This window comes from Cnephaeus nilssonii, assembly GCF_951640355.1.
Source record: "Cnephaeus nilssonii genome assembly, chromosome: 21".
Taxonomy (NCBI): domain Eukaryota; kingdom Metazoa; phylum Chordata; class Mammalia; order Chiroptera; family Vespertilionidae; genus Cnephaeus; species Cnephaeus nilssonii.
In genome coordinates this window covers 35,175,164-35,198,634 of record NC_137092.1, presented here as the reverse complement: position 1 = coordinate 35,198,634, position 23,471 = coordinate 35,175,164, and the positions used below count along the sequence as shown (strand labels likewise).

The window sequence follows — 23,471 nt, the reverse complement described above, 5'->3', positions numbered from 1 at the left end:
GTCACGAACTGCTCGTGGGGCTTTGGGCCAGTTCACCTCCTTTCTGGGCCTCAGTTTCCCCTTCTGTAAGTTAAAGCTGGACCAGCCCTAGCTAGTCCGTAAGTATTCTTGGACGCTTCTCAGTGGACCCGCAGGGTTTAATTCTGGAAGGACAAACTGAAATAGCTTCAGGGTAGGAAGTGGGGGTGATGGCTATTGGTGGGGCTCCTTCAGGCCCTAGGGAATTGGGGCCGACCAGGTGGGAGCTTTGTACCTAAAGGGAAGTGACAAGTCCCACCGGACAGGGCAGAGGAAGGGCCCCAGGGCGGCTGTTGTCAAGAACTCTAAAGGCCAGACTGACCTACTCGACCTGTCTGTGCCCCTCCGCTCCCGACCAGGTGCTGGGCGCAGGGTCAGGCTCAGAAGGTGGGAGAGCTGCCTTTAAAGGCAGGCCCTTCAGCAAATCACCCAGGGCCCTGGCCCGGTCCTGGGGTGCTCCAGTCCAGAGGGTCTCACCCCTGAGTCAAGGCTCTCCCGGCCAGCCCCAGAGGAGGGCCGGCAGAGCCCAGGCCTGGGACCCAGACCGGAAGAGGTGCTCGGACAGGGTGCCCAGAGTGGGCGAAAGGGGTGGGCACCCGGGCAGAGGGAGCCGCGGAGATTGGCAGCTGCTGTGCAGCCCCGGGAGGGACGGGGCGGAGTCAACTTGTACACGTGAAAAACTCCAGCGGGGCCGGGCTTTCCCTTCCTCCTCCTCCTCCTCCTCCTCCCCCTCCTCTTCCCCACCTTCCTCACTCCTCCCTTCCCCTCCCCTTCACCCTCCCATCCAGCTCAGGTTGCAGCCTCTCGGGGAGCCGCTCACCTTTCGGGAGCAGGGCCAGCACCTCCGAGCCGGGGCAGGGACCCCGACCGGGCGCGGGGCGCAGCGCCCATCCCCGGGGCCCCAGGACGCGCGGTGAGTCCCGCCGGCGGGGCCGGGAAGGAGGGGCGTGGGGGGCACCGTGGCGCCGGCGAAACGGAGCAAAGGTGAGCTGGGCAGCTCTTAAAGGCGCCGCAGCCTTTGCTGGGGGCGAGGGGGTGGGGGAGACTGGGGGAGCGGCCTGGGAGATGGGGGATCGCGAGGCGTGCTGGGGGTGGTGGGCGATGCCCCGCAGAGGCCAGTCTCAGGTCCCAGGTGCTCAGGAGGGAGGGCGAGTTTGCATTCTCTCCCCCCCCATCCCCCCACCCCCTCCCCCGAGTCTGCCTCGGGACTCCCTTGGGCCCCCGAGCTTGGTCGGAACCCTGGCAAGCAAAGTTTTCCACTCGGCGGCGAACCTGGCGCTTTCCAAGTGCCCTTCCTTCTGGGGAGGGCAAGGGTCAGGAGTCTCCGGCGAGGAGGGAACCGGCGAGTGTGGGGCCAGATCGCTGCCCCAAGGGCTTTCGGGGCTCCCTGGGAACTTTCTAGAGCCCAGCTGGGGGCGAGGCGGAGCCCTGGGGTGAAGGTGGAAGGACGCGGGAGGCTCTGCGGGTTCCAGCGCTGGCGGTGGCGGGAGGGGGTTAGTGCAGCCTCTGGGGACTGCCGCCTCCTCTCTCTTCCCACCCACGAGCCCAGAGGGGCAGCGGCCCCCCGCGTGGCAGCCCCTGGCGAAGGGTTAACGGCCATGGGAAAGGGTGGGCGGCCGGCTGGGCGAAGGCGATGGGGCTGGAGGGTGGTGCTGTGCGGGGGACAGGATCAGGCGTGGGAAAGGCGGTGTGGAGGACGCGCACGCAGGCCTGGGGTGGGAGTGACTGCTGAGACAGTGGCTGGTTTTCTGTGCTCTGGGGTCACCGTCCCGCTAGGCACCCCTTGGCCTCTTTCTAGTTCTCTCTGAACCCCTTCCTGACGCAGGGGTGGGAGCTGGGGAAGCGAGGAGTGGAGGTCAGTTCTGAGAACCCCATCCCCACCCCCAGCCCGGCCCTCGGCCGTTGCCCAACTGTGGCCTGGGCCCTGGGTGACTCACTAACACCACTGGCGTGGCCCTCCTGTGTCAGCGTCCTGTGAGGTTCGGCATGTTCGCGTGGCCTTTTCCACTGGGGCTGGCCACGCAGCACAGTCCTGGACACTGGCCCGAGGGAGCCAAATCCTCGAAGACGCCCGGGGAGTCTGGCCAACAGGGTTGCCTCGTCCTCTCAGGCCCCCTGCCTGGAGCCTGGCCTTGGCAGGAGGCTGAGGCCACAGTGGTTAGGGTTGGGGGAAAGTGAGGCAACATTGGCTCCTGGGTTCGGGTCTGCATCCTGCAGGCCGGCTGGAGGGGGTCACCCTGCCGCTGCAAAGCTACTGTCTAGGATTGCCCTGCCCCGGCCGCCTCCTGTGTAGCTGATGAGCCAGGGAGGTTGACCTCCTCCCACCCCTACAACCGCGCTGCCCATTAGGTTCCTGGGAGTCTCCCCGCCTTCATACCCCCCACACTTACTGGGTTTCCAGAGCTAGAGTAGCTTCAGTGAGTTGCCCGAGTGGCTACCATTTACAGAGTGTCTGTCTACTCGGTGCCAAACTGTGTCACACAGCTTTAGGAGTGGGTGTCATCACCCCCATATTACAGGGGAGGACACAGCTGCTCTGAGAAACCAACTTTCCCAAAGTCGCAGAGGTGGGATCCAGCCCACTTCCGTGGGACGCCCAGCTCCCTGCTCAGCCTCTGCCCCATCAAAGGAGACCCCAGCCCTCCTGGACGTCTCTGGCTCCAGCTCAGCCCCAGGAGAAGGAAGGATGGGCATGGTGCTCCAGTAAGAGACTCCCGTGTGTCCTGTGCCAGGCAGAGCCAGCCTCTCCATGGGGCGCAGGAGAGAGGGCACCAGATCTGAGGAACGAGAAGGTTCCTGGTCTGGGGTCTCATGGGCTCGGCTGCCAGCCTTGGAAGCGTGCCCCCCCCCCCCCCGCCGCGTCCCTGTCCCCAGGCCTCATGGAGCTGCCTTCATAGCTGCGTTTGTTGTCTCTAAGCCAGACTCTGTCCTCTGCCCACCTGTGCCTTCTGTGCCCAGGCACACAGGCTCCATGCTGCTGGGCGGAGCTTGGCTTGGGTCCTCCCAGCTCCTACCCCAACCTTGCCTCTCCTTTCCCTGGGACACCCCATTTGGACTTTTGTCCAGCATCTCCATCTCTCTCTCCCCTGATTCCTTCTCTCCTTTTCTCGTTTGAAGCCTAAAGGGAGGGGCTGGATGGAGTCCAGCTCCAGCACACACCAGCTGTGTGACTCCTCTCTCCCCGGCAAACTCCTGAGCTTCTTCCCGCAGCCTCGGCTGCCTCGGCTGGGAAATGGGGATCCTGATCGGGCGGGTTGTTGTGTGAGTGAAGTGGAGGAGCACAGTTGCTGGCACGCAGCAGCTGCTCCGTAACCAGTAGCTGTACGTGCTGCTGTTGGTTATTTGGAAAGGGATTTCCTAGTCATGGCGCTGCGCCTGCTCTGGGGTAGGGAGAGACCCGGGCAGGCTTTCCTAATCCCGTCAGGCCAGGCTCTTAGTCTCTTTCCTGCTCTTCCAGGTTGGGGAGGAAGGCTCTGCGTAAGAGAATGAGGGGGGTGGGGTGCAGGTTGGATGGAAACCTGCGAGAGGAAACCAGGAATCTGTGCTGTGGGGACTCTTCCCTCTAGCGTCCAGGATGGCACTGGGAGCTGGAAACCTTCAGCCTCCTCCTCTGAGGCCTCGGGGGCAGGCCTCCTTCCCTGGGGTAAGACGACCCCCCTCCCCCAGCACTTAATTAATTGCAGTGCCTGTTCTGCTCTGTTGTCCATGAGGGAGTGGCTGGCCTGGGTCCAGACTCACCTGATTAACTTCGCGATCCCTTTGGGAACGAGTCACATTTCTCTTCCCTAGCCCTGTGTCCCGCCATAACCCCTTCTCTCCCCACCCCGGACCCTTCACCTTTGTCCTCCTGGCATTAGCTGCTGAGTGGGCACTTCCCCATCTGGAGGGGGTGGGAGCAGACCAAGGGTAGTCTTGTCTTGTTCCGGTCCCCACGGCTGTGGACACACACACGCAGAGCCCACTCCCGGGCTGGGCTCACGTCGGGCAGGGAGAGGGTCTCACACCCAGGATCTGACACACCCGGGGCTGGGCCGGCAGGCGCTGCCCGGGGGCACAGCCGCAAATCGGGAAGAGGAGAGCGGCGAGCGGCGGCCCATCTCAGCCAGCCCTCCTGTTTGAAGGAGCGCCCATCTGCTCCTGACACCTCCGTGGTGGTTCCATCTGCAGAGGAGGAGGGAGCGGGCGGCGAGTGTGCGGTTTGGCTTCGAACCGAAAAGGGTCTTGGCGCTCTCTGATCACAGGAGTGGCCCCTGAGAGGACAGCTGGCCAGGACTTCGGAGGGGACAGTGAGTGATGAGGCCCCTGTCCTGGAACTCCGCATGATGGTCCCTCCCTGTGCTTCTGCCCCACCCCCACCATTCACATCTTCCCTTAGGGGTTGGGATGGACAAGTGACTCTGTAATGGCTGGTGCAGTCGTTCACTTTCTACCTGTTGAGGGTCTCCCTCCTGTCAACCCGCCAGGGTGGAGGCCATGTATGGGCTTTGGGGTCAGGGGTCAATTCAAATCCTGCCTCTGCCATTCCGTAGGTGGTTGCCTAGGCGAAGGAACTTGCTCACCCATGTTTGTTTCCTCATTTGGCAAATGGGGAGAGTAATAAATAGTGTTACTTCTTGTGGTTGTGCGGATTCCAATGAGATAATGTCCACAAACTCCGAGCTATTTAGTTGTTGTTAATCCTCACCTGAGGATATTTTTTCCATCGATTTTTTTTTTTTTTAGAGAGGGTGGAAACGGGGGAGGAAGGGGGAGAGAGAGAGAGAAACATCGATTGGTTGCCTCTTGTATGCACCCTGACTGGGACTGGGGATCAAACCTGCAACCCAGGTACATGCCCTCGACTGGGAATCGAACCCGCAACCCTTCGGTTCATGGGCCGATGCTCTAACCATCTAGCCACACTGACCAGGGCCACAGTCTCCTAGCTTCTTGCTTTACCTGGTGGGTGCTAGATTCTAATGCCATACAGGCACTGGATGCTCCGGGGCAAGGCTTGGCAAACCGTGGCTCTTGGCCAAAGCCAGCCTGTTTTAGTAGGGCCCATGAGCTAAGAATGTTTTTTACAGTTTTATGTGGCTGGGGAAAATTCCACAGAAAACACGAATATTTTGTGACACTTGAAAATTGTATCAAATTCAAATGTTAGTGCCCACGAGTACAGCTGACTGGATTTCCATCCGTCTGTGCGCACTTGCCCCCTGGGTAGGAGTGTGTGGTTGCTGCAGGGACGGAACGGCCCCCGGAGCCTGAAGCACAGACCGTCTGGCCTTTGCCAGAAGACGCTTGCTGACCCCGCTCCAGATAATTACAGTCCTCCCAAGCCTCGCACTCAACAGTTCTGGAATCTCGATCTAAAAATACTTTCTTTTCACTTAAAAAGAAGTGTTACTTCTTTCAACCTGAGCAGTGAATGCTCATTATGGGAAATATTAGATGATGCAAATCAGCAAAAAGAAGGCTTAAAATCACCCACAATTCTGCCCCCCAGGGATAACTACGGCCAGCATTTTAACATCTTTCTGGATTTATAGACAGTGTTCGTATGTACATGTGTACATGGATGACACATGTATATCTAGCACACATAGAGCTTTTACAAGATGTACACATCTGCCTTTTTTTAACTTAAAAACACATCTCAAACTATTTGCTGCCTCTCGTTGTCCTAAACCCACTGGGGTTCTTCTCGTATCTCTGACCCCTGGGGGCCGTCCAGACAGAGGTGCCTGGCAGGCAGTCGCCCTGCCTGGGTGAGAGTCAGGGGCGCAGTGGGCCACAGTCATGAGCACATGGGTGGTGGTTTCCACCACTGGAAAACATGAGGTCACCAGGAAGAGTGTGCACAGAGGGGGGAACAAAGGCCCAAGAAGGAACTCTGGGGAGTGCCGACACAGGGACGGGGAGAGGAAGTGAGTCGGCCAGACACAGATACGGAGGGAGAATGAAGCAGGAGGAGAAGTAGGAGGAGAAGCGGGAGGCCAAGGGAAGGGAAGAGGAGGTGTAGAGCCCAGGACAATGCCTGGAGCCCAGTGGCTACTTGTGAAATTAGAAAGTGACAGAGAGACTAGCCCCTCCCTTCAAGAAGCCTGCGCTCCGCTCCGCTCCCGGTGGCAGGTGCCACGGATGGGGCAATTAGCGGGCAGGTGAACAGCCATGTGCAGCGGCTGCCCAGAGGTGCCTTCGAGACAGGGAGGAGTGGGTGGGGGGTAGGGGAGTCCGGGCGGAAGCTGTCGCCTGGGCCCAGCCTGGTGGTTGGGAGACCAAGGAGAGTGTGAGGAGGCGGCTTGGAGAACGTTGACCCGGGTTCTGTTGGAATGCGGGCATGGGGTAGTGTGGGCCAGCCTGGGGGTGGGGTGGGGGCTGAGAGTGGAGTATAAATAGGAACATGGTCTAGAAATGCTGGGAAGCCCTTCCCTGCTCCTGAGACTGAGGGGTCCCCGGGGACAGCAGCCCTGGAAGGCCCCTGCCGTTCTGTTGCTAAAGTTGGGCATGGCGAGAACCCAGAGAGCTGTTCGCCAGGGTCCCGTGACAGGTTCTCATGTCGGGATGAGGGAAGGCCAGAGAGTGGTTGGACTTGGTGCTCTTTTTCCCCCTCCTACTGGTCTGTGCTTAAGCCGCCGGAGAGGAAACCAATGTGAGCGCCCCCCTTTGGGATGGAAGGACGGCCTTAGAGAAGTCTCTGGACTCGGGGCTTTTGAAAGCATGGGCGGTAGGTGAGGGACCTCCTCTGAGGATCTTGAACGGAGTGGACAAGGGTCTCCTCTGCCTAGAAGGCGAGGCGGGCCTTGCCTGGAAGCAGGAAGATGTGGGGATGGAGGTCTTGCTTCAGCCTCTGGCCTGGGAGGCTCTGCATGGCCAGGACCACCGCTGACAGAGGGGCGCCTGGTCCCCTCTTACCACTTGCAAATCCAAAGCCTCCCCAGAGATTGCAGGCCAGCGGCAGCCGGGTCTCCAAAAAAGGTCAGAAAGAAAATACCGCAAGATGGTCTCTGTGCCTCCATTTCTTGAGCCTTAGGGAGCCAAAGAGGGTGAGTGTCAACAGGGTTGCTGCGGGGCCACAAAGAGGGGCCAGAAGTGGGGGAGTCAGAGGGGTCACCTGTAGGGGTCAAGGTCAAAGCCTGAGCTTGGGTTGTGTGCCTGACCCACGAGTCTCTGGAAATCTGCCCCTGAGGGATGGGAGCCTATGAGGAAGGCCCCTGCCACCTCCCTCCCCATGGGCCCCGGAGGCCTCGGCTTGATGAACGTTTGGTTGGAATCTCTCATGAGGACTTTTCCCAGCCCTGGCCCACCCCTCACTGTGGGGTGGCACCTGCCAGCCAGGAGACCTCTGCAGGCCTCACTTAGGAAGTGGCTGCCAGGCAGGAAGCTGTCTCCTCTGCCCCCCAGCCCACCAGCTCCCCACTGCCATCGAGGCCAAGAGCTGGTCGGAGGAGGGTTAGGTTATGGCTGAGGCTTTGAGTCCAGCCGGGAACTGACGTTCTCCTGTCAGTCATCTTGCCTCCAAACAGCTCCTGGAACCAGGAATTCCCAGCTTTCATCTCACCGGTGAGGGGAGGGTCGGCTCGGCGCCAGGCCCTGGGTCAGGCATGGGGTGTAATGATGAGTCGGACCCAGTCCTTGCCCTTAACAAGCTCACAGGTAAAAGAGGGAAACAGACAAGTGAACAGGACAGGTTGCCCGGGGCTCTGCTTGGGGGTGTCCAAATGCTGTGGGGCACGGAGGAGGGGCTGGCCTGGCTGGGGCCAGTGGGGTTTCAGGCTGGAGAAAACAGGGGCAGCGTAGCAGGTGTGTAGGGGCAGGTTGCTCCTGGATGGAGCCCTGATGACATGAGCACTTTGCTGGCTTTTCCCTAGTCCCTGGCCCATCGAGGCCCTGGCCCACCATCCAGTGTCCCGCTTCTCGCTGAGAGCCAGGAGGAGCCAGGCAGAACCACGTCCCGGGGAGCCGAGGGCTGCTTGGCTTGCTCTAGTGCAGTGGTCGGCAAACTGCGGTTCCCGAGCCACATGCAGCTGGGAGCCACAGTTTGCCGCTCTGTTGACTAATGAGTTTGCCGACCACTGCATAAGGCATTAATTACCCTTACCCAGAAGTTTTGACTTCAGGTTAAAGACATTAGTACATTATTAAAATGTTTTTTAAGTGTTTTTCCCTAAGGCAGTGGTCGGCAAACTCAGTCAACAGAGTGGCAAACCGCGGCTCGCGAGCTGCATGTGGCTCGCGAGCCACAGTTTGCCGACCACTGCTCTAGTGTGTCCAGAAAGAGGACAGGGCCAGGTCCACCCCAGATCCTACCTACCAAGAGTGCGGCTGGCCCGACAGGGAGAGAAACCTGGACACAGGTCCCTGGTGGCCAAAGGTGCCAGGACGGGAGCCAGCATGTGTTGTACACAGACAGACCGAGTGTCCTGGCGATTCAGTGACACAGGCCTGTCCTCAGTGGGGCTGATGTTCTACATCTGTAGAGGGAAGAGGCTTAAACAAGCCTTTATGTACAGTGGCTACGGCCTGAGCCCCTGGGAGGTCCCGGTCCCTGATGCCGTGCCAGGCGCCGCCGGGGGAAGGAAGTTGACTGCTCTTGGCCTGAAGGGCATCCCAGTCTATCTCGTTTCTCCTGGAGGAAGGAGGCGGTGTCCTGTGCGGCTTCTCGGGGGAAGGACACTGGAGTTGAGGTGGAGGTGGTGTCACCAAGGGCAAATGAGGAAGGGCGTCCCAGGCCAAGGGAGCGGCTCGTGCAGGAGCTGCGGGGCGCAAGCGCGGTTTCCTCTGCGAGCGAACGCCGAGCACATTCCCCGGAGGGGTGAGAGCTGAGACGGGGAGGCAGGGACTACAGCACCAGAGGCCTGCCCTGCTGGGCCCTGGAGTTGGGGCTTCTCCCCGAGGGCAGTGTCATATTGAAGGGGAGTCACAGCATCAGAAAGCCGCTGAGAAAGGGAAGCCTCGCAGGCTGGTAGCAATAGCAGGCAGAGGGGAGGTTAGGTATTGTCCCCATTTAGCAGACAAGGAAACTGAGGCTCAGGTGTCTGCCCAGGTGGCAGTGCTAGGAAATGGGAGAGCTGGGATTTCTCCCAGGACTCCAAACTGCAGCCTTTTGGAGAGCAGGCCTGGGCGGCATGGGGTGCTCACTGCGGGGCGTGCCGTCAGGTAGGGGCTGCAGGGGCTGAGCCCCAGGCGCTTGCGTCCCTCCTTGGAGGCTAGCGCACCTTGCTCTCGGAAGGCCTGTTTCCCCTCCCCCTGCTTCCTGCATTCCAAGCAGAGGCTGTGGGGATCCTCTCCGAGCCCTGAGCATCTGTGCATTGGCAGGGTGATGCAGGCCGCGCAGTCTTCCTAGATTCTTGCCGCCCGGAGGGCCCAGGCTGGCCGCCTCTCCTGCAGGTCGGAGCTGGGCGGGGCGAGGTCAGTGCTGAGGGCTCAGGGCTTCGGTTTCTGCCCTTGTCCCCCGGCTTCAGGCGGCCACGGGACGACTGGCTTCCCCTGAGGTTCCTCCCAGGCGAGGAAACTAAAACCTCAAGCTGTGCCGGGCAGGGCAGGGTGGGTGACAGGGTGAAGGAAGAGATGCCATCTGCGGCTCCCTGCAGGCACCGTTCTCACCGGAGGAGGGAGCGTCTGAAGGCTCAGCTCCTGACGTCTGCGCGCTCGGTCAGCTGTGGCCTCTGGTTCTTTTGAAACCTGCCCGGAGGCCCCACGTGGCTGAGTGACCGAGGTGGGGGCGGGGAGCGGGCCGCAGAGGGTATCCGCAGGAGGTGGTCAGCCTTGGGACTAAGGGTCAGACCCTCTGGGCTTCAGAAGGTGGGCAGTTGGAAGTTCTATCCTTTAGCCTCTGCCCCGGGGCCCACAGAGACTGAGATCCAAAACAAAACAAAACAAACAGAACGGAACTAGGGAAGTGTCCGACCTGCACCCGGAACAGAGTGCGCCCTCCCTGGGCTGGGAAACAGACAGCCGTGCCTGCTGTGTGTCCGCAGCTGGAGGCGGGGGTCAGAGCGGCCCCGTGGGTCCTGCGCTTTGATGGAGGGTCCTGGAGGCTCAGCCAAGCTTCTAAAGACCGGAGACCTGAACTGCATGCCGGGGTGTGGCCTGGAGCAGAGCGAGGGTGGCAGGGAGGGGAGGGGGAGAGCAAAGCTAGAGAGGAAGGGGGCCCAGATCGTGAAGGAGTTGGGGGTGCAGGCTGGGAGTGGGGCTTTATTCGGGAGGAAGGCGAAGGGGCTCCTCATAGGGGTTTGCTGGGGGGTCTCCAGCCTGCTCCCCGGAGGTTAAGAAGGGAAGCTGACCCCCACCCTCCCCAGAGCACCTCTGGGCTGTGAGGGCGTCTGTGAGGGGTGTCTGAGGAGCTTTCGATGGGGCCCCTTTTCTGGCACATCTTCACGTCTGAGCGGGAAAGTGGAGGAGAGCTGACCTTTTCTGGGCGTCTCCCTGGGGCTGGGGCCATGTCGTGTCAGCTCACACAGCATCTCCATGCAGATGTCCTCTGGACATGAGACACTTGCCCAAATCCCACTCCTCCCTGAGCCATGCAACCCCTGCTCCCAGCATTCCTCATGCCCATCCTTCCGGTGGCTCTGGCCCGAAGCCTCGGAGTCCTGCTTGGCCCCTGTCTCACAGCCCAGGTGCAGCCCTTCTGCGAGTCTCTTTGGCTCCACCTTGCAGATGCCTCCAGAACCCCACCTCCCCTCCCCACCCCGCTGCTCCCACACTGACCCAGACTCCACCATCTCTCTCTGGACCTCTGATAGCCTCCTGCCCACAGTCTGTTCTCAACACCACAGCCAGAGGGAGCTGTTTAAAATCTCAGTGACTCGGCTGGTGGGCTTCAATGGTTGAGCATCGACCTATGAACCAGGAGGTCATGGTTCGATTCCTGGTCAGGGCTCATGCCCAGGTTGTGGGCTCGATCCCCGGTGGGGGGCGTGCAGGAGGTAGCCAATCGATGATTCTCATCATGGATGTTTCTATCTCTTTCTCCCTCTCCCTTCTTCTCTAAAATCAATAAAAACATATAGATATACTTTAAAAAACAATATATCATTGTAAAAAATAAAATCAGATCTAAGTGGGATCACATCTCTCATCCGCTTGAACCCTCCCAAGTCCTGAGGGGCCCCAACATGATCTGCTCTGCTCGGTGCTCTCCCCAGGCCTCCTCTCTAGCCACAGCCACCACCACCCCCCAGGCCCCCACTTCTGCCTCAGGACCTTTGCTCCTGCTGTTCCCTCGCTCACCTGCTTCCCCAGATTCCACATGACCAGCCTCCTTCCCTGGCCTACTTGGAATTTTCCCAAGAAGACGCCACCTTCTCGGGGAGGCCTTCCTAACCGCCCTCTTCAAACGACCCCGCCCCCGCCTCTCACACCTCCGTGCTGTATTTCCTCCATTGCACTCGTCACCGCCTAACCTGCCATGTACTTTATTTATGTTACTGTCCGCGCCCACCCTCCCGGCCTTGATTAGAACGTAATGAAGGTGGGAATGAATGTCTGTTTTGTTCACGAGATTCCTGGGGTCAACAACCGTTTCTGGCATGAAGTAGTTGTTCAATACATAATCTTCACACGATTGCCCGGAGCCAAAGCGAAGAATTCTATAACGCGATCGCCATCCTGCAGCCTGCTGGTGGCAGCACCCGGATTGAAGCCTGGGCGGGCTTTTCGTTCCGGGTGGGGGTGGGGGGGACCCGGAGGAGGAAAGGGCGCACACAGCCTGGGGCACAGGGAGGGGCGGTGGGGAGCATTCCTGGTGGGAGACCACGTTGCTCCTTTCTCCTCCCAACGTGGCGACACCGGGAGGTTCTGAGCAAGTCCGTTCCCCTCTGTGAGCCTGCGCGTCCCAGTGGCCAGCGAGGGGTCCGGACAGTGCCTGGTGCCAAGGTCCCGGGACTCCAGCCCTTGCTCCTGGGTGCGCAGTGGCCTCCGGGCAAGTGCCCGTTTCCTCCTGGCCCGACTCCTCCTTCCTCCTGTGCCATCCCCTCCTCCTGCACCAGCAGGCCGTTCCGGGCTGGCTGGTGTGTGCCCAGGAGGAAGCGGCGGGAGGTAGGCTGGGGACTTTTCAGACTCACCTGGGCATGGGGCACAGGAAGGAAGGCCTGCAGGGCGCTCTGCCTGCCCAGCCCCGCAGCTCCCCGCTCTGGAGAGGGCTGTGCCCCTTCACCATCCCCCACCCCGACCAGCACCCCTGGACGCCCATCTCCCTCTTCCCCTGGCACCAGTTGCACGGGGACAGCCCCAGATGGCTCCCTGGCCTGGGGACAAAGGCCACACTGTGCCCAGCCCTGGGCTGGCCTCGGGCTGGGTCACACTGAGCCCTTCTGTCCCCATATGGGGGTGGGGGCAGACGCCACAAGGTGACAGGCCATTTTCCTGTCTCCCTTCCCCCGCGACCCCCAAATCGGAGGAGCTGACTCTCCCCAGGGAAAAGCCATAGAGGCATCTTGTGTCCTGAGCTGGGAAACAACAGGCCATTCACTGCCCAGTCTGCCCTGTCACACCCAAGACCCTGCTGGGTTCAATGCCCCGATTGTCCCCAGCAGAGAGAGGCGGCCACTCTCTGCCGTGGTCACCACCCTGCCACCTGCTCCCCTGTCACCATCCGGAAGTCCATCCCTCCATCTGACCTCCATCGCTCCCGCCACGGTGACAGCCACTTCCCCTCGGTCTGTCCTCAGGCCGCTGGAGGACAGCTGGTCCCCATCCCTCTGCCTTGCTTGGCCCCACATTCCTGCTTGAGTCAGCTGTCCCAGTCCCACCCCCCTTGGCTCCCCGTCCCACTTCCCCCCACACCCACCCCCCAACCCAAGCGGGTGGCTCCTTGCTTCTGAGGGAACATGGGGAGAGTAGGTACCATTCAGGCCTGGGCCGCCTTTATCGTGTAGAAGTTGGGGGGCCTCTCTCCCAGAGGCTTTTAATGAGCCCCCTGCCCCTCCTACACAGCGAGAGCAAGGACATGAGGGTCATGGTGGCGGATTCCTGAGCACACACGGCTTTACGGGGGTCCCCTGTTTTCAGAAGGGGGCGTGGCTGGCCCTCTTGGCAGAGCTCAAACCTCAGGGAGCCCAGTGCCTGGCTCCCCCGACCCCCCCCCCCCCCGTAACCATGATTGAGTCTGGGGCATCAGTTTGTGCCTGGCAGACATTCCCTCCCCTTCTCGGGGGTCCTCCTGCTCCACTCCACGTGCTCCCCACCCTCGGCTCCTCCCCAGCTCCGAGGAGTCCCCATCGCGGCCAGGCAGGCAGGCGGGCAGGCGGGACCCGGGCACGTCACTCGCCCTTCCCTGGGCCTCAGGTGCTTCCACCGTGGCTCGTGTCAGATCCGCGGGGAGGCTTTTTAAGATGCATTTTCCCGGTGCCATCCTCAGAGCCTCAGTTCCAGAATCTGAGGGTGAGACCCAGGAATCTGAATTTTAAAAAAACCATATATTTTTATTGCGTTCCAAGAGGAAGGGAGAGGGAGAGAGGAATAGAAACATTAATGATGAGAGAGAATCGTTGATCAGCTGCCTCCCGCATGCCTGCAACCCGAGCATGTGCCCTCACCAGGAATCGAACCGTGACCTCCATGGTTCATAGGTCGACGCTCTATCCAATGAGCCACGCCGGCCCGGCAGGAATCTGAACTTTTTACAAACCTTCCTGGTGATGCTCGTGTCCTGCCAGCCTTGTAAACCACTGACCCTTACAATGGAGCCGTCGCCATACTCCCGTCCTGCTGGGCAGTGTGAGTCACAGGCAGGGTATGTCGAGGCCCCCCTGTCACTAGGCCCATATGCCCCTCTAGCACAATGCCTGGCACACAGTAGGGACTCAGTCCTCGTTTGTTGAGCTGAACTGAGCGAGACTTCAGGGCCCACTGACCGAGGGAGGCTTAGCTGGCAGTGCAGACCCAAGGCCTGGGTTCCGAGAGGCACAAGCCCGAGGGAGGAAGCTTGGCCGAGCCCAGTGTCGGGGCTCCGGGGAGCTGGGGGGGCCCAACCTTAAGTGCATTTGGGGGCGGCCAGGAACATTCGGGCCCAGGGAAGGGACCCTTTGCAGGGTTCTTTCTGGCTGAGGACAGAAGGATGTGATCATTAGGCAAAGCAAACATGTTACTGACCCATAATCCCTTAAACCAGGAGGGTTCGGGAGGGGCCTGGTTGCCTTGGCAACTGGGTAGTAGCCAGTGACAGGGCTGAGAGCATCCTCTGGGGCTGGGCTGTGTCTGGTGCCCGGCTAAAGCTGGGGGGGGGGGGGGGGGCGGGGGAGGTGTAGGGTGGCCCTTCCCATCACAGGACCGGCCCCCGTGCTTTCCTGGCAGATGTGGGTGGGGGCCCTTGCGAGACTCCTTGGCCCCGGCCCCACTGCAGCCGAAGGAGTGTGGCAGCGCAGGATGAGGGGGCGGCCACAGTGGGAGCTTATGAAACCGTGGCGGGGGGGGGGGGGGGGGGGGAGGAGGGACAGTCCCGCTCTGGTTTTCAGGGCAGGGCGCAGAAGGAAGGGTCTGCGGGAGGAAGCAGTGCACAAGTCTCCTCACTCTGAGGCAAGAGGGCTGGGGAGCTGCCGGGAGAGCCCCTCTGGCTGGGGAAGGGCCCCCCAAGAGCCAGCAGAGCGGCCCGCCCCCTCCCCACTGTTCTCTGCAGTGGACACCCTTCCCGCTTGGGGCTCCTCGGGGGACCTCTCTGTGTCTCCCCTGAGACCTTCAGCTGCTCCTGACCTCCCACATTTCAGCTGCAGAGATGGGGCTGGGCCCGCTCAGGTGCACACACCTCCTCCCTCACTTTCCCCTCTCTTCCGTCTCCTGGGGGCCCAGGACAAGCCAGCCAGGAACCTCCAGGTGTTGGTATGAGGACGAATGGGGTTTGGACCAGACTCTGTCTGGAGGGTGTAAGCCAGGCGGATACTTAGCTTGTAGGCATCCGTCAGTGAGGCTTACCGGCTGCTGACGCGTCCAAGCTCACACACAAGTTGGTGAAGAGCTGCTGGCCCGAGGGCCATCGGGTGCTGGTGCCCTCCCTGCCCCTCAGCCTTCCTTCCAGAACTCTCTAGATCTCCACAGCTAAAAGGTTACCTCTGGCCCCGGGGAGGCCTCCAGCACCCTCTTGGCATGTCAGGCTGCTATGAAGAGCAGTGCCCCCGGGTTCTGATGGGTCCTCATTGTGCGCGTTTCCCAGGAGCAGGGAGCCCTGCGTGGGTTCACAGGGAGGGAGAGGGCTGGGAGCTGGAACTTGTGCAGACTCAGCCCCGGCTCCCCGTGCAGGGCCACCGAGCGTGGCGGAAAGACCGAGACCCGCCACTCCCGGTTCTCACGGCTGGCTCTCCTCACGGCTGCCTCAGGACCTGCTGGCTGCTCCGGGCTGATCATGAATAAGATGAAGAACTTCAAGCGCCGCTTCTCGCTGTCCGTGCCCCGCACCGAGACCATCGAGGAGTCCCTGACGGAGTTCGCAGAGCAGTTCAACCAGCTCCACAACCGGGACCCTGAGGGTGAGGCCACTCCCCCAAAGCCCTCGTTGCCCTCGACCACGCGGACCATACCCCACACCCACACCGTCACTGCTGGCCTTGGGGGAGGACAGAGGGAGGACGGGGACTTCCCTCCGGGGCAGAGGGGCAGGGAGGGGAGCTGATGCCTCTCCCTCTCAGATCTGCAGCTTGGTCCTCTTGGCAGAGACGCCCAGCCAGAGCCCAGCACCTTCTCCCCCACAGACGGCGGGGAGGAGCCCAGGCCGCCGTCCCCGGGCATGCAGTACCGGCGGCCGAGCCAGCGCCGCTTCTCCATGGAGGTGAGGGCTCTGGGCCGTCCCGTGGGCCTGGCAGGACGCATCCGCTCATGTGTGCCCAGGAGGGAGGTGGCCTGGGAGCCAGACTTCACGGGTTCAGATTCCAGCCCTGCCATTGATTCGCTCTGTGACCTTGAGCAAGTTTCTCAACCTCTGTGTACTGCAGTCACCTTGTGTTAAAACGGTCACCACGAAGATTAGATGAGCTAACGTATGCCAAGCACTTGGAACATTCCTGGTGCATAGCAAGGGCCGACAACTGGACTATTGTTCTTATGACCCGGGGACCCGAGTGTATGAAACATGTGCGTCCAGAACCATAGTGTCCGCACGAGCCTCAGTGCACAGGTGGGGACACTGGCCAGAGAGGGGACGGGGCCTCCAGAGGTCACGTAGCCGTCAGGCTGGGTGATCATGGAGGTCTCTGGGCACAGCGTTGAGGCAGCTGGGAGCCTGGGTCGCAGCCTGGGGCTTGGCCCCGCCGAGTGGCTCTACAGGGAACGCCGGGCCCAGGGTGCGAGGCAGGGCTCTCCCAGCACCAGCTGCCCTGGAGCAAACACTGCCCACGTCTCATCCCGGCCCCTGCAGGACATCAGTAAGAGGCTCTCTCTGCCCGTGGACATCCGCCTGCCCCAGGAATTCCTGCAGAAGCTGCAGCTGGAGAGCCCGGAGCTGCCCAAACCGCTCAGCCGCATGTCCCGCCGAGCATCCCTGGTGAGTCCCCAGAGCGTCCGCGATAACCAGGGTGGGACACCCTCTCCCAGACATGGACACCCACGTGGTTTGGCCTATTGGGGCTGAGGCCGCAGCAGTTTCTGGGGAACGGTCCCGGGCCTCTGGCGCCACCTGCTGGCCTTAGCAGATATAGACCTACATCCTTGGTCAGCATTCACTCTATAGGTGGGTCCCATAGCGTGAAATCAATAGACCAGCTGGTACATGCTCTCCAGTCCTGGCTGCTATCATATTTCCTTGGGAGCATCTTCCTAAACACCGACTCTGGTTCCCACTCTAGGTACCCACAGAATCAGACTCTGGGTCTGTATTGTGAAGGGTTGGGTATCACTGAGCTAGAGGAAGGGTGCTGATGAGAGCCTACTGGGGTGGAGGGTTCTGAACTGGGCATTCGAGGTGCAGGGGAGGAAAAGACCGCGTTCCTGGAGCTAGTAGTCCGAACAGACAGAGATAGACGGGGCCGGTGTGCTGAGGCAGCCCCAGGTCTGCAGCCCGGGGACCCACACCCTCTGCTGCCGGGAGGAGGGAACCCCCACTCCCAAGGCCTTCCTCCTTTAGCCCACGGGTAGAGGGGAGAGGAGAAGAGGGAGGGTTTGTGGCCTCAGTTGTTCTCTCTTCTCCATGGGAGTCTCATTACCTTTCCTCCTGGGGAGGTGGAGCGGGGGAGGTGTGGTCTCGGGGCTGCTGGGGCCTTCAAGCTCACAGGACCCTACGTCTCTTCCTCTCAGTCAGATATCGGCTTTGGGAAACTGGAAACATATGTGAAACTGGACAAACTGGGGGAGGTAAGAGGCTGGGTCTGGTCTTCTCAGGGCAGCCAGCAGGGTGGTTAGGAGTGACAGGGTCTTCCCCCGCCCTCCCTGACCTGCCCCTCGCTGCCCCTGCCCACAGGGGCACACGATCCTGGCTGGGCAGCTGGGCTTAGCCTTTGGCAGGTGCTGAGGGCGGGGGGGGGGGGGGGTGTCCAGGTGCTGGAGGAGGGTGTGAGGATGGAGTGGCCCATGGATTCTGGGCAGGATCCAGCGTATTTTTTTTCATGCAAGTATTTCTCGTCTGAGTTCGAATCCCAACTTGACCAGGTACTAGCTCTGTGGCCTTGGGCCTGCTCTGCGCCCCCTCTGAGCCTCGGGTTCTTCCTCTGTCAAATGGGGACCCTAACTGGTCTCCCGCACCGGGCGGTTGAGGGTGGAAGCGGTTACTGTGGTACGCCTGTGGACAGCACGCAGGTGCCTGGCGTGTAGCTAAGTGCTGTTAGCTGTTTCTGTGGTCACAGGCTTGATGTTCGAGGCTGCGGGTGGGCAAAGGGTTGCAGAGAGGAGGGAGACGGCCCTTTCCCTGCAGAAACCCAGAGAGACCTATGCAAACAGCAGCCGCAGGAAGGACAAGCGGGCGTTATGATGGGGGGGCCCTGGCCTGCTGGGGGCTGGGGGAGGACAGTGTACTCTGAGCGGGAGGAGTTCGGGATGCTTCACAGGGAGGAGAAGGGAGCAGGGGGCAGGGCACTCCCACTGGAGTCACAAGAGGGGGGGCACTGGGCAGAGGAGAGCAGCACCCGAGTGTTGCTGGGGCCGCGGGGTTCTTCTTCCCAGGGCACCTACGCCACGGTCTTCAAAGGGCGCAGCAAGCTGACGGAGAACCTCGTGGCCTTGAAGGAGATCCGGCTGGAGCACGAGGAGGGGGCGCCCTGCACGGCCATCCGAGAGGGTACAGCACCCCCGGGTCCTGAACTCCCGAGGGCTCCTGGGAGGGGTCTGGGGGTGAGGGTCATTGCAGGAGTGGGGCCATTGCAGGAAGAGGGGGTCTGAGGGGCAGGTGGGGTGCTGGGACCCAGGTGGCCTGTCTCCCCAGTGTCTCTGCTGAAGAACCTGAAGCACGCCAATATTGTCACCCTGCATGACCTCATTCATACGGAGCGGTCCCTCACCCTGGTGTTTGAGTACCTGGTGAGCTGGGAGCTTCTTCCCCTGGTGGCGGGGGGTGGGGTGGTGGTGGTGGGGGAGAGGGGAGAGAGGGGATGTCCCAGGTCTTGTTCTAGAATCAGGTTCTCAGATGTTCCAGGCCTAGGGGCAGCTTGGAGCAGGGACCTGTCCCACTCCTGGGCTTCGGCCTACGCGGAGGCGGGGGGTGGGAGGGTGGGGGCGGTTTCCAGCCGGCGTCAGGACAGGGCGGGGCTGAGCGGCTCTGTGTTCCAGGACAGTGACCTGAAGCAGTATCTGGACCACTGTGGAAACCTCATGAGCATGCACAACGTCAAGGTGAGCGCCTCTGGCAGGGACCCCGCCCTCGGGCCCGTCCATCTCGGCACCCACCTGTTCTCAAGCCCAGCGTGGGAACTCCTCACCTCCAAGGGCCCTGGCTGCTGAGGCTGCTCAGAGCTGCCCATGAGGACGGAGGGAAGGGCAGCGCCCTTCAGAGAGGACCAGGCACTGCGCTGAGCGCCTCAGCCCACCACAGACACTCACCCTCTGCCGCCATCTAGCTGTTGATATACACCCCCCCTCCCCCAGCATGAGTGTTCCCACCTGTCAGATGGGAGCATGCGTCACCCGGCAGGATGACCGGAGGCTTCTGGGCAGATCAGAGGAATGCAGGACCTCCTCTGGGGTCTGTCAGAGAATCACGCGCACACACCCCCACATGCGGGGCTTCCTGGCCCTCCCCCGTCCTCCTGCCTCCCCCGTGTACCTGTTGTTCTTCCCTCTGGATGGGGTTCCCTGGGGTGGATGGAGCCCAGGAGTGATGCATTGTGGGCAGGAGAACCAGCTGGCTCCCCGGGTACCTCACCCTGCCCAGTCCCTGGCCCCATCCGAGGCCCAGCCATGGGACACGTTCCCCCATTTCACTGCCTCCCCCGCCCCCGTTCTCTTTCCTCCCGCCCCAGATCTTCATGTTCCAGCTGCTCCGGGGCCTCGCCTACTGCCACCGCCGCAAGATCCTGCACCGGGACCTGAAACCCCAGAACCTGCTCATCAACGAGCGGGGGGAGCTGAAGCTGGCGGACTTTGGTGAGGACGGAAGCCCGGGGGCCGCCTGGAGTCCGACAGCCTCCTCAGGATGCGGGCGCCCTAGGGGAGGAGAGGCTGAGGCTCAGTGACACGTCTGTCCCCAGGACTGGCCCGGGCCAAGTCCGTGCCCACGAAGACCTACTCCAATGAGGTGGTGACCCTGTGGTACAGGCCCCCCGACGTGCTGCTGGGGTCCACAGAGTACTCCACCCCCATTGACATGTGGTGAGTGAGGGTCACGGGACCCGGGGTGGGGGGGGACCTTCCACACCTCCAGACTCCCTTTGGCTGCCCCACGTGGCATCCTGGCGAACGGGATGCTCAAGGGTGAAGTCTGAACCCCATTGGGGTTCCCTGTCTCTGTGTAGACCCCTCTGAGCTGTGCTTCTGAAATATTTCCCCGGGGTCCCCCGGCTCACCGGAGGGTACCGGAGGCCCCACAGTGAAAATGATGATTTGCCCAAGCATCCGTTCTACTGAACGTTTTGGAAAGAATATGTTATTTTAAACACTGACATGGATCTTATTTGTTATCGTATGAATTCAAGAGCCAAAACGAAAACGCGGGCTTCCGATGATTGGCCACTGTGCCCTGTGCCCTGGGGGTGGGCAGGGGAGCGGATGTGTGACTTATCTCCTCCGCTGGGGAACAGGGTGTGGCCAGGGTTTGAGACAACACAGCTTAAGGAGCTGTCGGGGTGCTGGCCGTGCAGACACAACCCCTACAGAGTGAAAGGGGAGCGGGCAGAGCGTCCTGGAGCCCGGAGACACCCCCATAGAGGCTGTAGTCGGGGCTGGGCTGGGCCACGCACCCCAGCGCCAGGACGTACCTGAGCCCCCCGGGGTAGGGCATCGTGGGGGAGCAGCCGTCCCTGACGCGCCCCTGCCCGTTGCTCCCCGCAGGGGCGTGGGCTGCATTCACTACGAGATGGCCACGGGGCGGCCCCTCTTCCCCGGCTCCACGGTGAAGGAGGAGCTGCACCTCATCTTTCGACTCCTCGGTCAGTCTCCTGCGCTCCCCCAATGGGACCACCAGGGGGCGACAGAACTCTGTCCGGCGCAGCCCAAGCGCACAAAGGGCCTGGGAAGAGCCGCTGCGCCTGCTCACCGCAGGGCGAGGACCCAGTGCACTTGGCCATTTTCTGTCTCCTCCCTTACATTGCACCCCTCCAGGTCGCCCCTGGCCCTGGCCCCTCACCACGCCCCCCCACCCCTTTTTTTGTCTCCCTAGGGACCCCTACAGAAGAGACGTGGCCCGGAGTGATGGGCCAGTCTGAGTTCCGTGCCTACAACTTCCCCCGGTACCTCCCCCAGCCGCTCATCAGCCACGTTCCCAGGTAGCCTGCCTCCCCACCTCCTCTCCTGCTTGTGGTCCTGGCTGTCCCTCCTGGAGGTGCACCTCCCCCCCCCCCCACCCCGCAGGCCAGGCCTGTGCCAGCTCCTTCCTCCTGCAGGTTGGACTCGGAAGGCATCCAACTCCTGACCAGCCTTCTCTTGGTGAGTGTGCCCGCCGCTGGGCCAGGAACGGGCAGGGCAGCCAAAGGCAGCTGCAGCCCACGACCCCACCCCGGCCCTGCACCCACCTCTGTGCTCACCTGCTCATACGTCAGGACTGCCTCTTCCCCGCCACTGTCCACCCCCACCCCCGGGCCCAAGAGAAGCACCATTTCCCCGCTGACTTGGAGTGGGCGCACTCAGAGCTAAAAGCCAGTTCAAACTCCCTGCGTGGCTGTGTAGCTGGGCAAGCGGTGGAACGTCCCAGTGCTTCAGTGACCTCCACGCAAAGTGGATCGATCCTCCGTGTTGTGTAAGCTGGCCCTGAGGCCAAATCGAGATGATGGATCGAACGCACCTAATACGGGGCCTGTCCTGAAGGAAGCACGCAGGAGAGGGTACTTGTTGGAGTGACACGTTGCTGCTGTTACTATTAATGCGGTGATCGCGGTTGCTTTAGCGGCTGCATTTCTATCCCGAGAGGAGGTCACGCTCCCGAAGTCCCGTTTCTAGTTTTTCTGCTGGTGGGACCTGAGCGGAGACGGCCTTGGGTTGGGCTGGAGCTGGGGGCTGCCAGTGGACCCCAGGGCCTCTCGGTTTAGACTCGGGCCCCTCCCACGTGGGCATCTAGCTTAGCTGAGGGGGACCGCGTCCCAAAGGGGTTCCTGCAGCCCGCCAGCCAGGACCCAACCGGCCCCTGTGCTTTCAGTACGAATCGAAGAGCCGCATATCCGCCGAGGCAGCCCTGAACCACCCCTACTTCCGGTCTCTGGGGGAGCGCGTGCACCAGCTCCAAGACAGTGAGTGGCGGAGGGGGGATGGGGGGGAAGGGGGTGTAGGGGCACCCCGGAACCAGGAAAGGGGGCAGCAGGTGTGGGCCGAAGAGCTGTAACGAAAAGGCCAGAGGCCCTCGGTCCAGCTGCACAGCCTTGGGCCCAGGGCTTCCCCTCCTCAGGTTCTCATTTGTGAGCCAAGGATCAGACTGTGGGCCTGAGACTGCCCGAGAGGCACCGTCCTAACTGAAGGGGTTCCCCAGCCAGGGGGCGCTCCCAGCTCCATGCACTCTGGGTGTGGGGCGCAGGCTCCCAGCGCAGGGCCGGCTCCTCCCAGCTCTCTCCCTGTCCTCCACGCCAGCTGCCTCCATCTTCTCCCTGAAGGAGATCCAGCTCCAGAAGGACCCAGGGTGCCGGGGCCTGGCCTTCCAGCAGCCAGGTAGGGCCTTACGCCCCCTTACCCCCCCTCCCCCTCCACTTAGTAGAGGAGACAGAACTAGCTGCTCCTCCCTCTCGGGGTCAGAGATGGGGCCCAGCAGCCCCTCTTGTGATGGGAAATCAGCATGGCCTCCTGGACGTTGGCCTCCCTTCCGGGGGCCTGTGGGGAGCAGGGAAGGACTGGTTTCCCTATCTCCAGCCCAGGCTTCCTCCTCTCGTGTCTCCCTCCCCCACCCCGACCCCCACCCAGACAGAACTGGCTGCCTCTCCCAGCCCTGAAGGCACACGCTCTCTGGGCATTGTCTGCACGCTCTGAGCTCTCCAGCTAGCCTGCACCCTGGAGAGCCGTACTTGGGCTCAGAAACAGCTGACGGCCTTGGAAGTGACAGGCACTTTCCATGCATTTTCCCATTTAATCCTGAAAACACCTGAAGTCGGTACTAGTCATGCTCCCCAGTCCGTGAAACTGAGGCTGTGAAGAGGTTAAGTCTCAACTGCATGCAGCTCCTAAGTTGCAGAGACAGGGTTTGAACCCAGGACTGACTGGCTCCCAAGTGCGTGCCCTTGCTCGCTCTACCCCCAGTTCTGGAGCACGCCCTGCCCTCCGCCCCGCTGCCTCACTGCAGCCCCCTCTTCCCCTCTGCTCTCCAGGACGAGGGAAGAGCCGGCGACAGAGCATCTTCTGAGCTGCGCACACCCCATGCGGCCAGAGGGAGAGGGCGCACTGAGCAGCTGCAGGCAGGGTGGCTCATGCGGCCCCGGAGGACGGAGGATTGAGGGTGAGGCCGGCCCGGAAGACCTCTGCAGCCCTGCTGGCCACAGCTGGGTCCTGACCTGCTCCCCACGTCTCCCCCATGGCCGCGGCCCAGACACCAACCCCTCCATCACCTGCCCTGGGAGGAGGTGAGAGGCAGGAAGGACCTCGGAGGCTTTTCCGTCCCAAAGCCCTCGGGCACCCGCGTGGGACCCACAGGGACAGGAGGATCCAGCTGCCGGGCTGAGCATGTGCCCTGGACACGCCTCCCCCAGTGCCGGCCTGTCTCACCCGTTTGTAGATCCCCTTATGGGCCCCTCGTTCACCTTCTCCCCCTCTGAGAGCAGGAAGCGACGTGGCACCTTTTCGGGGACCCTTGTGAGCCAAAGCCCCTGAGGGGCAGGTGCCCCCAGAGCAACAGGGGAAATAGTAGGCCTAACCCCACTCCATCGCCCCACCTGTTCCCATTCCCCCTCCTCGCCAGAGGCCCCGAATGCTGCTGGCTGCCCGCT

At 61.7% G+C, this 23,471-nt stretch overlaps 1 protein-coding gene across 4 annotated transcripts; it reads left to right on the top strand.

Moving 5' to 3' along the window:
- Positions 1-783: 783 nt before the first annotated feature.
- CDK18 (cyclin dependent kinase 18) lies at positions 784-22,992 on the top strand. 4 transcript variants are annotated; one of them, XM_079761311.1, is made up of 16 exons: positions 784-931; positions 15,315-15,464; positions 15,624-15,763; positions 16,349-16,474; positions 17,224-17,280; positions 18,085-18,199; positions 18,344-18,438; positions 18,688-18,750; positions 19,377-19,500; positions 19,605-19,725; positions 20,404-20,501; positions 20,732-20,837; positions 20,955-20,997; positions 21,704-21,794; positions 22,129-22,206; positions 22,857-22,992. In XM_079761311.1, the coding sequence occupies exons 2-16, from the start codon at positions 15,341-15,343 to the stop codon at positions 22,889-22,891; spliced, it is 1,416 nt and encodes a 471-aa protein (XP_079617437.1). In that variant the 5' UTR covers positions 784-931; positions 15,315-15,340; the 3' UTR covers positions 22,892-22,992. The 4 variants fall into 4 exon arrangements, with proteins under 4 accessions (XP_079617437.1, XP_079617438.1, XP_079617436.1 ...); XM_079761312.1 differs by having other exon boundaries at positions 15,238-15,464; positions 15,687-15,763; XM_079761310.1 differs by having other exon boundaries at positions 15,238-15,464.
- The last annotated feature ends 479 nt before the right edge of the window (positions 22,993-23,471 follow it).

Excerpts from the sequence above, each read along its gene's own strand:
- CDK18 (XM_079761311.1), top strand. The coding sequence starts at position 15,341 with ATGAATAAGATGAAGAACTTCAAGCGCCGCTTCTCGCTGTCCGTGCCC. Across the intron at positions 16,475-17,223 it reads TGTCCCGCCGAGCATCCCTG|TCAGATATCGGCTTTGGGAA; the intron begins GTGAGTCCCCAG and ends TCTTCCTCTCAG. Across the intron at positions 21,795-22,128 it reads CGTGCACCAGCTCCAAGACA|CTGCCTCCATCTTCTCCCTG; the intron begins GTGAGTGGCGGA and ends CCTCCACGCCAG.